The 13,120-nt window shown below is 43.9% G+C and overlaps 1 protein-coding gene across 1 annotated transcript in view; it reads left to right on the forward strand.

Annotated features, from left to right (window-relative positions):
• SLC35F1 (solute carrier family 35 member F1) overlaps positions 1–11,644 on the forward strand; it is a 385,178-nt gene extending 373,534 nt beyond the window's left edge. The window contains exon 8 of the mRNA XM_034990390.1: positions 9,078–11,644. Within this exon, the coding sequence (XP_034846281.1) occupies positions 9,078–9,302 (225 nt within the window). The 3' untranslated portion in view covers positions 9,303–11,644. The remainder of the gene's footprint in view (positions 1–9,077) is intronic.
• The last annotated feature ends 1,476 nt before the right edge of the window (positions 11,645–13,120 follow it).

Raw genomic sequence — 13,120 nt, forward strand, 5'->3', positions numbered from 1 at the left:
GCCTCTCGATTCCAGTGTAAAGGAAAAGGAATTCTTTAAGTTGAGTTGCAACACTACCATGTCTATAGACTAAATACCATTCACTGGCTTTAACATTCAGTCTCCTGCAAAATCACGGCGGCTCAGTATGCACCTCGGTGTCGTGTGGAGGGAAAATAGATTGATGATGCAAGAGTCCCAACGTGGGAGTGAAGGCCACTCTCAGCGTCCCTCATACGAAAATGTAGTCCTTTTTTGGCAAGTGATAAGAAGGAAGCACGGAAAGGTGACATAAACGAGCCATCTGATGGCCTTTGTTGTAACTGAGCTATAATTAAACACTCCCACAGAGTAGGCCCCATTTCTTCCACTCCTGGCTTGGCTGTTCTGGGCTTTTACCGGACTGCACAGAATAGAAATCTGCATGAATGAGGAGTTCTATCACTTCATCAACCCAAGTGAAAATGTCTGTTTGTCATATAAAAGATAAGGTCAGAAATCCATTTTTAGCTCCCCGTTCCCATACTCATGTGTGAAATTACTCACAGGGGAAGATATTTGCCCATAAAAGAACCCTCATTGTCCTTGGGGGTGATCGGCTGCGTGGATTATACTGCCAGATGAATTGGTTTTGCAAATCAAACAGAAGGCCTCGTAAACCAAGCCGGGATTGCAGTGGGGGGTCCAGCGTTGCCCTGCGACGGTGTCAGGGCCCTCCTGTTCGCTGCTTCTCTCCTGAACAACATGCTGTTTGGAGGATAAAGTTGTTCTCTGAGTATTTAAATCTTTGCAATTCGTCGGTTTGTTGATACAGATAGAGAGACCACTTGGCATTTTGACTGAGGCACTCATTGATTTATTTTCTGTCTTGATGAGACAAGCATGGATTTGGGATTACTTTCTATCTCTTTTGGAGAAAGAACAGGGAGGGAGGGATTGGGGTCAGTACTGTTGGTCTCTGAAGACAACCGATTTTGGTGTTTGTGGGTAGGTTGTGTGCCATGCTCACATTTGGCATTTTCCCATGCTGTGACTTAGGACTTAGAAGAAAGAAATATTGCAATATTTAGCCAGAGAGATTTAGCCCTTTTCTTTTTTCTTAAAAAAAGTGGGGGGGGGAGCGGGGAGGGGGATGAGGAGAAGAAATACAAGGAGGCAAGAGTAGGAGACAGAACAACAATAAGGCAGTTCAGAAGAATTTGAAAAAGCTCTGGCCTCTCCAGGCCATTTATTTCCAGTTCAGTAAACTCAGGAGCCAAACTTTTGCATTTTTAATACTCTTAATAATAATAAAAATGATCTTGTTAGTTTAACGCAGAGCCAAATTTAGGAGGTCAAGCAGCAACTTGTTTATGTTGGCATTTCTGTGGAGCCAAGTCTGTCTCGTTGTCTTGCCCTGAATAGCAATTGGCTCCAACCCAGCAGCAACAGATCAGGACCTGGGGAGAGCCTGTCCTCCCGGGATCCCAAGCAGACCATGGTTTACAGCATGCCCGGCAGGGACCAGCCTCCCCTGGTTCTGCTCCACACCATTGCACTCCCAAGCTCAAGGTGTGGTCCACAGCCCACTGAGACACGCCCAGCTGCTGAGGGATGAGTTGTCACTGGTGAGCTGTCCTCTCTCCCTTCTACCCCAGGACACTCGGCAGACTGGTTGTTGCCCAAAGGGTTCACTCTTCATTTCACATCTCAAATTCTTGGGTTCCCCTTTCAGTTATAAAAGCCAGTTTTATCAACCCATAATATTTGGATTTAAAAACTCCACTACGGCAGCATTCTACTTAATTGATTGACTCTTAACTGGCATTTTGCATTACTTAGTCCCTGATGAGTCTTTAAATTACTATGGTACCGAGGACCTCCAAACTGCATGACCTGGTTTTCTGTTGGGAACAGAATGGGTCTTTTTATTTGTTCTCAGTCTAGAAATCATGGTTAGATGTGCCAATTGATTTATCTTTATGTGTGCACTCTATATCACAGAGTATGGAAGCATAAGGGAAAGTACACTATTTTACATTGTAGATCGTTCAGGGGAGTTTTCACAAACTTAATTAAAAGTCTAATTTTTCCCAGGCATAACTTGCTACTGAAATTGCCAGACCAGTCTCCCTGCATGGAAATTGTTCCCGACAGCTTTTGAACCTCACATTTACCAGCCTGTGCCGTCTGGCCTTGGGAATGACCAGTCACCGCCCTTTATTGTTCTACTTACCCATGGTTGCATTGACCTTTGAAGCAACTGCTAAGTTTGCAAATTCCCAGCCTCTACCCTTCTAGGTATTTTCTGCCAAAGAGTCAAAAATGTGGAAAGGTTTAATTACATCTGTGTCTGTTTAAAAGAATAAACGAATAAGAACGAAAAAGGAAATCATTATAGTAGCCACATATCCTTTGTTTTCCTTTGTGTGTGTGAAAAGCCATGTGTAAGAACACTTAGAAATGTCCTTGAATTCATTTCTAAGCAGCTTCCTGATGCAGTGCAAAAACCACTTTCAACGATTACCATTATCAAGTTTCCAAATGGAACGCCTCTTTCAGCAGCCTCCTTGCATCCAGTAGAGCCCCTTTGCTGGGGCAAGACCTTTTTACATTTTAGCGATAATGCCTTCAAGATGAGGCATGGCCTGAGATACTGCTGTTTCCTTCCTCCACACTTTACAGATAGCCTTGGGAACACATGAGGCTTTGAAAATGTTGTCCTCTGGGGCGCCTGGGTGGCTCAGTCCTTAAGCGTCTGCCTTCGGCTCGGGTCATGATCTCAGGGTCCTGGGATCGAGCCCCACATCAGGCTCCCTGCTCAGTGGGAAGCCTGCTTCTCCCTCTCCCACTTCCCCTGCTTGTGTTCCCTCTCTTGCTGTGTCTCTCTCAAATAAATAAATAAAATCTTAAAAAAAAAAAAGGAAAGAAAATGTTGTCCTCTGCTCACCTACCACACGTGAGAAGGCTTCAGGGATAGTGTTCTGTCACCCACTCAGCTTCTCTCAAGTTCAGAAAGCAGGTCCTATCAGATCAGCAGTCGTGGTTCACAGGTGTGCGTGCGTGTGCGTGTGTGTGGGTACACAAAAAGAGAGATGGAGAGAGAAAGATTACATGCTGGGTGGTTAATTTAGAGAATTATTCCTTTTCTGGGTATCCAGCTATGCAGTCCCCTTTCCTCCTGACTACTGAGGAACTTTCTTTACCTGTATCTCTCTTTCTTTCTAATTTGACCCTATTTTCTCCCTCCTTCCAATTGCATTTTCTCTGAGGTCCTTGGCTCTCCAAGTTAGATGGAAATTGGATCTAAATTTAAATCTCTCCTTTTTTGTCAGATAACTCCAGGAGCTTTAACCTAAATCTCATTCCCCTGTACCCCAGTTTCCCAGGAAACCTCACCAGCTACTCCTTTCCCTTTCTTCCTCACCAGCTACTCTTCTTCCCTTTCTTCCCAGCTCTTTCTTCTACATATCACAAGCGACATAGTTTCTTTTTTCCATTGACTCTGTTTTTTTTCTGGAGATAGAACTGCCATATATCTCCCTTTAAGAGCTAAAAGAGTCTTTTAACTTGGCGTTAATTATTAAATAAAAATTCGTTCTGATCATTAATAGTCCCCAGTGCAGTCACTGAGCAAAAATGACCAGAACCCAACATCAGGAGTCTTAGAAAAACCGTGTTATACAGAAGCATGCACCAAGAGTGCACTCCCCAGGAAAGAAGGAAAAAGCAGGCCCATCATATAGAAGTCGTTGGGACATAAATTGAGTAAAAGCAGAGCTTTAAGCCAAAGTCACTTCATCCTCAAACCTTTACGGGGTGCCTGGGTGGCTCAGTTGGTTAAGCGACTGCCTTCGGCTCAGGTCATGATCCTGGAGTCCCTGGATCGAGTCCCGCATCGGGCTCCCTGCTCGGCAGGGAGCCTGCTTCTGCCTCTGACCCTCCCCCCTCTCATGTGTTCTCTCTCATTCTCTCTGTCTCAAATAAATAAATAAAATCTAAAAAAAAAAAAAAAAACAACCTTTACGCCTTTCTGAGGATTGCCCACGTTCTTCTCTGTTAACCCCTGCCACCTTTTTGGTCAAGCTCAAAAAGGAAAGATGCCCTTGAAAATTGCCCTCTTTCTTATCTGTTCTAGTTGGTTTCCTTATAAATGTACTTTGAAATGGCTTTCAAATCATGTGGTTTTCCACTGGGATAGGCTTAAGACTCACTAAAGTCATTAGTTTATTAAAACTCTGCTTAGATGTTCAGTACCAAAGCCAAAATGAAAATCTGTTCTGTCCTTAACTGATGTGCTGAATGTCCCGTTAGCTAAATAGTAATCATATTGAGATGCCAGCTGGCTAGAGCTAGGTTTAATCCCTAGCTGGAGGTTGAGGAACTTTGTACAATCTTATCGTCAGTCTAGCCGCCCCCTTCTGGACAATGGCTCGTGTCCCAGTCACATTGATTTAAGCAACACACAAGCCTTCTCCTTATGTGCCACGGGTGCTTTCTAACCTCGTCAGCACAGAAGACCCATCAGGATGGAAGAAGACAGCAGCAAAGTAAACGGTGTATGCAGCACGGTGGTGTTATTGCGGGCGCAACCTTTCTCAGCTTCTCCAAGTTCCAGTGGGATAAACGCAGGTCAGAGTGTGTCCACAGCACAGAACATAAAGTGCCTTCTGATGGACTACAGCTGACTGGGGGCACAGAATACACTTCCGGCAGCAGCCTGTGCTCTTCAACGGGGACAGCAAGCCTCCACCTGAACCTTGCCTCATGTGGAACTTGGACATGGCCTTCAGACCTCCTCTAGTGCCCAGGGCACTCCTTGTTCTTTGCTTAGGCAACTAAGCATGAGTATTTCTTTGCACTAAATGAGTTGAGCAGCCTAGAATATACAGAATTTTTTTTTAATTTTATTTTATTATGTTATGTTAGTCACCATACATTACATCATTCGTTTTTGATGTAGTGTTCCATGATTCATTGTTTGCGTATAACACCCAGTGCTCCATGCAGAACGTGCCCTCTTTAATACCCATCACCAGGGGGCACCTGGGTGGCTCAGATGGTTAAGCGTCTGCCTTCGGCTCAGGTCGTGGTCTCAGGGTCCTGGGATCGAGTCCCACATCAGGCTTCCTGCTCCTTGGGAGCCTGCTTCTCCCTCTGCCTCTCTCTCTCTCTGTCTCTCATGAATAAATAAATAAAATCTTTAAAAAAAAAAAATACCCATCACCAGGCTAACCCATCCTCCCACCCCCCTCCCCTCTAGAACCCTCAGTTTGTTTCTCAGAGTCCATGGTCTCTCATGGTTCGTCTCCCCCTCCGATTCCCCCCTCCTTCATTTGTTTTTTAAAGAATGCTCTATTAGGCTAAGTGCAGCATCCTATTTGAGATCCTGATTCAATTTTCTTTTTTCTGTCAATCCAAAAAGAGGAAAAGAAAATCAAACCTTTCTGTTATTATTTATCCAGATTAATCATAATTCATGTCTTTCTGTTCCCTTTTGGCTTGTGTGCTACATAAGACTTTGTCTACTTACTATCTATGAATAAAAACTCTTGGGTGACTTCCAAGTTGCCTCTGTCGTATAAAACCCCATGCTATCTATATTTTGAACAATGTTAGAATGAATTCTGCATGAATTAAGTGGAAATTTATTGGAAGTAAAGTATGTGCTGTCATTCTGGAGCTGTCCCAGGAGAACACTGGGTAGTGGATGTATCATTCAACTTGATGGTTCTATGTCCCAAAAAGGGATGATTCAGGTATTTGTTCATACAATGGCAAAGGTATTAGCTTTACAGAGATGAATTTTAAAATATTTGTCATCTTGATCAAGTCAGACTATGGGAACTGAAACCAGAAATTGAGAGGAATTCACATCCTTCTTGCGGGATACCCCACATGAGATCCTTTCCTGTCCCTCCCCCTGTATTGCCAAATCCTGTCCATCTGAGTTTATGAAACATCCTGTGCCAATCCACTGATCAGTAGCCCCCATCTTCGACCCAGACTCTTGTATCGTCCCTCCCACTTCGATGTCTTATCGTTCTCCTCTGACTGACCCCAGGTTTGAAGATGACTTTTGAAGTTAATGATTAAGGGTCAATACTCTGACTTCCCTTTCAACGAGTTTTTGTTTGCCATTGTATCTATGAGAAATGACACTGGATTATCAAGTTTAAGGCTAAAAAATTTAAAGCACGCCACTGGTACAGGCTGAGTTTTTACTTTTTGTTTCTTTAATCTGAAACTTCTCTGTAACTAGATTCATTCATTTATTCAAAATACAAAGAACAAAGAACACTTAGTAGATGTTGACACTATGCCAGGCTCTGCACTTGACACTGATCAAGAAAGACACAGTCAGGGGCGCTTGGGTGGCTCAGTCGTTGGGCGTCTGCCTTCGGCTCAGGTCATGATCCCGGGGTCCTGGGATCGAGTCCCGCATCGGGCTCCCTGCTCGGCAAGAAGCCTGCTTCTCCCTCTCCCACTCCCCCTGCTTGTGTTCCTACTGTCGCTGTGTCTCTCTCTGTCAAATAAATAAATGGAATCTTTAAAAAAAAAAAAAGAAAGAAAGAAAGACACAGTCAGTCCCATAGTTCAGGGAGAAAGGCAATTTAATCAATAGATTACATAAGAGTGTTACATACATGACTACTCATTATAAGATAAGGCTATAGACAATAACGACAAAACAGTAATCATGACAACAAAGGTGAAATGAACTGAATGCTTGTTGCAAAGTAGGCAACGAGTAAGTGCTTTACATGCTTTATCAAGTTTAATCTTTACAGCCCCTCTCTATGTAGCTACCTGTGTATGGGTAACAATTATTAGCCTCACTTCACTGATAAGGAAACTTGGACCTGAGCAGGTTAGCATACTTGTCCAAAATGACAGCTAGAAAGTAGGGGAGCTAGGATTTGAATCCAGCGTGTGGTTGGAAGACAGTTCGGAGTCTCCCCGCCTCCAGCTGCTGCAGCAGGAACCAGCTCACACCTGAGACCGGCAACGCTCTTCACCTGACACCAGGGACCCGTCCGCGGAGTTTGAAAATGAAAGTTATTGGGCGCCTGGGTGGCTCAGTTGGTTGAGCGACTGCCTTCGGCTCAGGTCATGATCCTGGAGTCCCAGGATCGAGTCCCGCATCAGGCTCCCTGCTCAACGGGGAGTCTGCTTCTCCCTCTGACCCTTACCCCTCTCATGCTCTTTCTCTCTATCTCATTCTCCCTCTCAAATAAATAAATAATTAATTAATTTTAAAAAAAAGAAAATGAAAGTTATTAACAGGATATTTGAAATGATTACAGTGTTGGGAACAAACCTATTTCGTTCACTGGAGTTTCAGGTAAAGACTGCAGCTCTCGAATGTAGAATTTCAGGAAGGAGGGGAGGGGTAAATCAGTTTTCTGACATCACCTGCAACAGTTCTGAGTGGTCTTTTCCTCGCATTTCATTTTACCAACAAATTCATGAGCCACAGAATAAAACACTTCTTTTCACTGGGAAAAACTGAATTGGTTGTTTCAGGTTATTCAAGTGAAGCTGTTAGAAGCCGAATCTAGTCTATAAATCCACCTGAGGAAAGAGTATCACATGGTTTGAATATGAAGAATAAAGGATTGAAAGGGTGAGGAATGATCTAGAAAGAAAATCGGAAAATGGTCTTTAGTCTTAGCTACCTTGCTGCTGCTGAAGAGAGAGAAACAGAGGAGGAGAAGGCAGAGAGGGGGAAGAGGGAGAGGAGGAACAGTAGCAGGGAGGAGGCAAAGAAGGAAGAAAAAGAAAAAATACCACTGTAGCAGGGGCTCTTCCCCTCAGGGATGTCTTTTCTGCTGTAGCTGCCTTTGAACTCTTATAGCCTTGCAACTCACTTTATAAACTCTCCAGGTCCTCTTCCTGTTCTTCTTCCAGCTTCCAACTAATTCTTGTCTTTTTAGCAGTTTTTAGTTCTCTTAAAGTAGGAGCATGGAAAATGAAATAGGAAAATCCAATCAAATTGGTCTTCTGTCTGCCCAGGGATGCAGCATGTGGTCAAGACTGGGACAACAGCTCTGGACTCAAATGAGATTTGGCATTCCCGAGTGCACTGTAGTTTGTCTACCTGTACCTCTGTCTCTCCACGGAGATGATTAAGCCCTCGACCATATGTTCTCATTCCTCTGTCCCCAGTATATAGTTCCATGTTTGCTATAGAAGGGCATACAGGAAACTATTCATTGAATGAGTGAACAAATGAATGAATGAACAAATGAATGAAATAGAAATGGCAACACTTGTGTTGTTACCATCCCCCCCCCCCCCCCCCCTCCCGCCCAGTAATTACTCAAGGAACAACTTCCAGGGTAACTACTCAAGAAGGACCAGAAAAGATATTGTTGTTTAAAAAAAACAAAAATAAATCCACAGGCTTTTTTAACCCCCTTTTTCCCCCCCCCCCCGCCCCCGCAAATCTCTATAAATTGTCAAGCAAATACTTCAGGAAGCAGGATGCTACATATACAGCTCTGTTTGGTTGTTACCAGATTAGTGGAGCCAGAATGGAATGTTAGACTATTTTTTTTCGATCCAAGGATAATGTATTCTTGCAAAGATAGTTACAAAAGGCGGTAAGAGTTCCTACGGGGAACACAGACAGTGTCTGAATCGGATGAAGACACAAGAGTGCCCAATGCAGCCGCGTCAGGGCGCGATCAGGTGTCCATGGCTTCATCGCCGTCTTAAGTGGAACATCTATATTTCGTCTGGGTTTAATGAAGCCAATAACAACCAACTCTTTGTTGAGTGATATTGGAGACTTTTTTTTTTTTTGCTTTTAAAAACTTGACGTATTTTAATTTGTGCTTAACTAGCCCTCCCACAGCAGGTCCTCAGACGGGCACTTTAGGGACAATTAGCTGAGTGTTTTCTGTGTTCACCACAGAGCTGAGGAAACAGATAAGGAGAATCAATGAGGCCGAGGCCGTTTAGGAAGAGAACGTTCACTTCCCGTCGAGAGCTTTGGCCGGCTCGTCTCGCCGCCTGCTCCGCTGGGAGCTGCTCTGCTCTGGTCCCTCGGTGCCTGTTCTCGTGGGAGCCCCTCTGCTCCGACCGCTAAATGACTTTGCTGTCGTGTTCTTCAGTTTTCAGGCCTGTATCTCCTGTCCTTCTTCACCATCCTCATCGGGCTGGTGCTGTACTCCTCCACCTCCACATACATAGCCCAGGACCCCCGAGTGTACAAGCAATTCCGCAATCCTTCGGGCCCCGCCGTGGACTTACCGGCCACAGCTCAGGTGGAGCCCTCGGTCACCTACACCAGCCTGGGCCAGGAGACCGAAGAGGAGCCCCACGTCCGTGTGGCCTAAGATGAGGCCCTCCCTGCCCACTGAAGTCACCTCCGTGGCCACGTTGTTCACCCTTCATCTCTGTATTGTACATAGAGAAAGGTATTTATTAGGTGCGGTTTACGCAGGTGGACTGCAAGGTAGCAAATCTGAAAGCCTGTAAGAGGCACAAGCTGAACATCCCTGGAGTCACGGCCTCCGAGCCACCTGACTTAGAGAGACGCCTAGCTAGTGTGTGTCCTGATCACAACCCTCCTGCATTAATTACTGTGAAAACTTTTGAATTAAAAGCAAGTATTATTATTATTTGTATTATTATTGTTACTGTTATTACACTAACTTTCAGGAGGATGTTTTGTACTCCTGATGAGAACTATCGCCAAACCCACATGTAGTTAACATAAATCCCACTTTTCTATGGCAAGTCACTTTTTAAGAATCATACTTTATTTTTTTGCACAGTCTCTATGAGTGCTGCATTCCACAGGAGCTCCACCCTGAGAAGTTTCCTTAGCCTAGGGGCCTGGTGGCTGATGGTTTCCTCTGTTACCTGTTGGATTGCCTGCTCAATAAGTATTTTGTGCTGTCACCCTTGTGGGGAGGGGCAACTGACCATATAATTCTCTATTCTAGGAATAGATATAAAACAAACACTTGAGCTTTTTTATATTTCAATCTCTGATTACTCCGGGCCATTGCCTTTCTGTTGTACCACGTGATTCTGCTAATGAAGTCCCTGTAATAATAGGATAAGGAACCTTTCATTTCCGTGGCTTATAGGAAACCCCAGGAATAATAATATCATGTGTGTTTAGGATAATATATATATATATTAAATATATTAAATCTTTCTGCCCCTCCCTATATCCTCTCTTCCAAAAATTTATTTGATTTTACCTTTAATTCCTAGATTTCTTTAGTGATACTATGGAAATTACTCAAGTCATTGGAAAAAGCCATGGCCCTCTGCCCTCTTCAACTGTGTGCCACCCTTGTTAAGATACACCAGCATGGAAATCACCCTCACTGTGGAGTATCATTGGTTGGGTGGCCCCCAACAAAGTCCACGTGCTGATGTGGAGCAGTCTCTGACAATGGCTTGATTGATCTGACCACTTGGTAGTGATAAAGATGTCGTGAATGAAAAAGTGTGGCATCTTGGTCATATTTGGCATCCCTTCAAAAGCAGAATATATCAACACCCTATTCTTAGGGATACAGAGAACATTGCGGGGTCCTGATAAGGCTTTGAGGGATATGTCACTAGTCTAATTTTGTTGCTCTTAAAGTAACTCTTTTTTTTCAAACACACACAAACACACAAAATCAAGAAGCACCACAGACCTCTACGATTTGGAATAGATTTTATGTGTCAGTATGTGAAATAGTCTTTAAGTTTGGCCGGCTTCAATACCATGCAAAAAGATCCATGATGGAATACAGGGTTTGGTAAGGAAAAATAAATGCTTATGAAACTGGGCAATTCAGATCAATACATCTTAAGCAAACAAAACAAATCACCAGAGGGGTCCGTGTAAAGTAGGACAGATTGCAGCCCCGTCAGGATTCCCATAGAGCCTGCACAAGGCCTAAATCCTGGGTAGGCGAACGCGTCCCATGCTGGCTGGTCAGCAGCCGGTGGCCCTTCTGTCTGCCTTCTACCCCCGGGGGTGCAGTCCTGCCCCTGGAAATGGCGAAGAAGAATTACCTCCTCGGATATGCAGAGTGTATGGTCATCTCTGTTCAGCTCCCTCAGAAATATGTTTTATTTTTGGAGAAAAAAGAAATCAGTGTCAAAACAACTTGCCAGTGTCTGCTCTCTGCTACCTTTTAAACCAATTAAATACCTTTCTCTGAATATTTTGTCCATTCAGATCTGAAGACCTTTAAAGACTGTGGTTTTATTTTTGTGTTTACATTCCTTCGGTTGGCATAATTTGCTTGATTTATTGCATTTTTAGTATTTATTTTAAAGCCAAATGTTTTAGTCTTTTTTATTCATTTTTATGACACTAATTTGTAGACACTTAGTAAAGTCTTATGAGAAATAAGTGGATGAAGCTATTCCAAGTCAACTCAGTGGACTGGGAAGTTTTTTAAAATTTAAATTTCAAAAAGGTTTGCAATCAACGGATGGCGAAAAGTAGCCATCTGGATTATTTTCTAGGATATTTTAATTGACTCCCTTGTATGGAAACCAAGTGTGAATGTTAAGGTGAACTCACTGTAAACCCTTTACCATCCAGTGTTCTCATGCACAATGACTTTCATGTCACTGGGGTCCTTCACTGTGTTGGTTCGTCTCCAGTTAGAAAGGCTGATAACATATTGCACCGTCTGAGATCAGGAGTTCCAGATTGACCCTTCGGCCAAAAAAGAAAATAGCAAAGAACAAACTCTTCTCTGCGTAAAAACACTGGTCCTTCGGGAGCGGGGTGGGAAGCGGGAGTAGGACAACATTAATTCTACCCATTTTCATTTCTGAAATCTCACAGCCTCAATAGACACCAGCAAACATTTCAGCTTTTTGCCCCCTCCACCCCCACCCCACACAAGTGAGACTTTAGCAGCTTGTATAGAATTGGATTGGGTAAGCAAACCACAGCCCCCCCCCACCCCCCCGGCTCCCTGCTAGCGATCAGTGCTGGTTCTCAGTTTCCTCCATGAAAACGTGCCCTGGGGACAGCACTTGCCTTGGTCACAACTTCACGCTTTCCCACGGCTCCAGACTCTGAAATACACAAGCAGGTAGACCAAGCAGTGGGAAAATTTGCACCACTGTGTCCCATGAAAATGTTTCAATGTTTAGTTTAGATATTGCTAACTTGTGGTATTAACCTTTTGACAAGCGTGTAGTATTGTTTGTTTTGGGTTTGTTTTTGAGTTATAACCACTTAGTAGTCCCCAGCTAGCTACCAGGACAGATTTTACCCCATGGGTAGGATTCTATTGTCAAGCCACATAACAAAGCACACTAATCCAGACACCGCAAGTGGAAAATATGAACCAAAAAGGAGATTTACACCGATAAGTTGAACAAACTCCATTTTTGATATTTGCATGCTCCCCTATGGACTGGCTGTGGCAATGTAATGCCTGTATAATGTTTTCAAATAAAAATAAATGCTTTATGAAAGCACTGAGTTCTTGGTTTTCTTGAGCATTTGCACTATGACAACCATGAAAGGAGCTCCCATGGGATGCTGGAAATAGCCATGAGAGTAGATGGCAGGGTCCATGTCAAAATAAAAACCAGAAAGAAAATATTCCCAAATTAGGAAGGGCACAGTTGGTCTCAGAGCTGTAGCTTTGAAAAGCCAAATGGAGCGCATTTGTAATTTGCAAAATTAATTACTTAACCGAGCCCTTGAGAAGGCTCTGGGGCTCCGGTCTCCAAGCCCACGTTTAAAACACATGTAGAACAATATAAATTTCCCCCCAAGAAGCGGTGTCTTACAAAGGAGAAAGTTCTGTGTATGTTGCCCTTGGCACAATGCCAGACTTAAATGACGAGCGCTCTTCCAGAACACAACATTTATTAAGCAGGACTGTTTTGTGTCTCTGCTCTGGACCAACACAGTGTCTTGTCATTGTCCTTGCCCCGCTGACTGCAGCCACCAGCAACCCCTTCAGTACTTCGGAATGATGTATATAAATTCACATGTTCCTGTCGTGTGTGTTCACAATCGGACCTCAAAAATTAAACGAGCTGCAAAGACTGTGTACCTGAGGGACACCTGGGTGGCACAGTTGAGCGTCTGCTTTCGGCTCAGGTCATGATCCCCGGGTCCTGGGATCGAGCCCCACGTTGGGCTCCCTGCTCAGTGGGGAGTCTGCTT

The sequence above is a fragment of the Mirounga leonina genome, unplaced genomic scaffold (genome assembly GCF_011800145.1).
Source record: "Mirounga leonina isolate KUSES-001 unplaced genomic scaffold, KU_Mleo_1.0 Mir_53, whole genome shotgun sequence".
NCBI lineage: Eukaryota > Metazoa > Chordata > Mammalia > Carnivora > Phocidae > Mirounga > Mirounga leonina.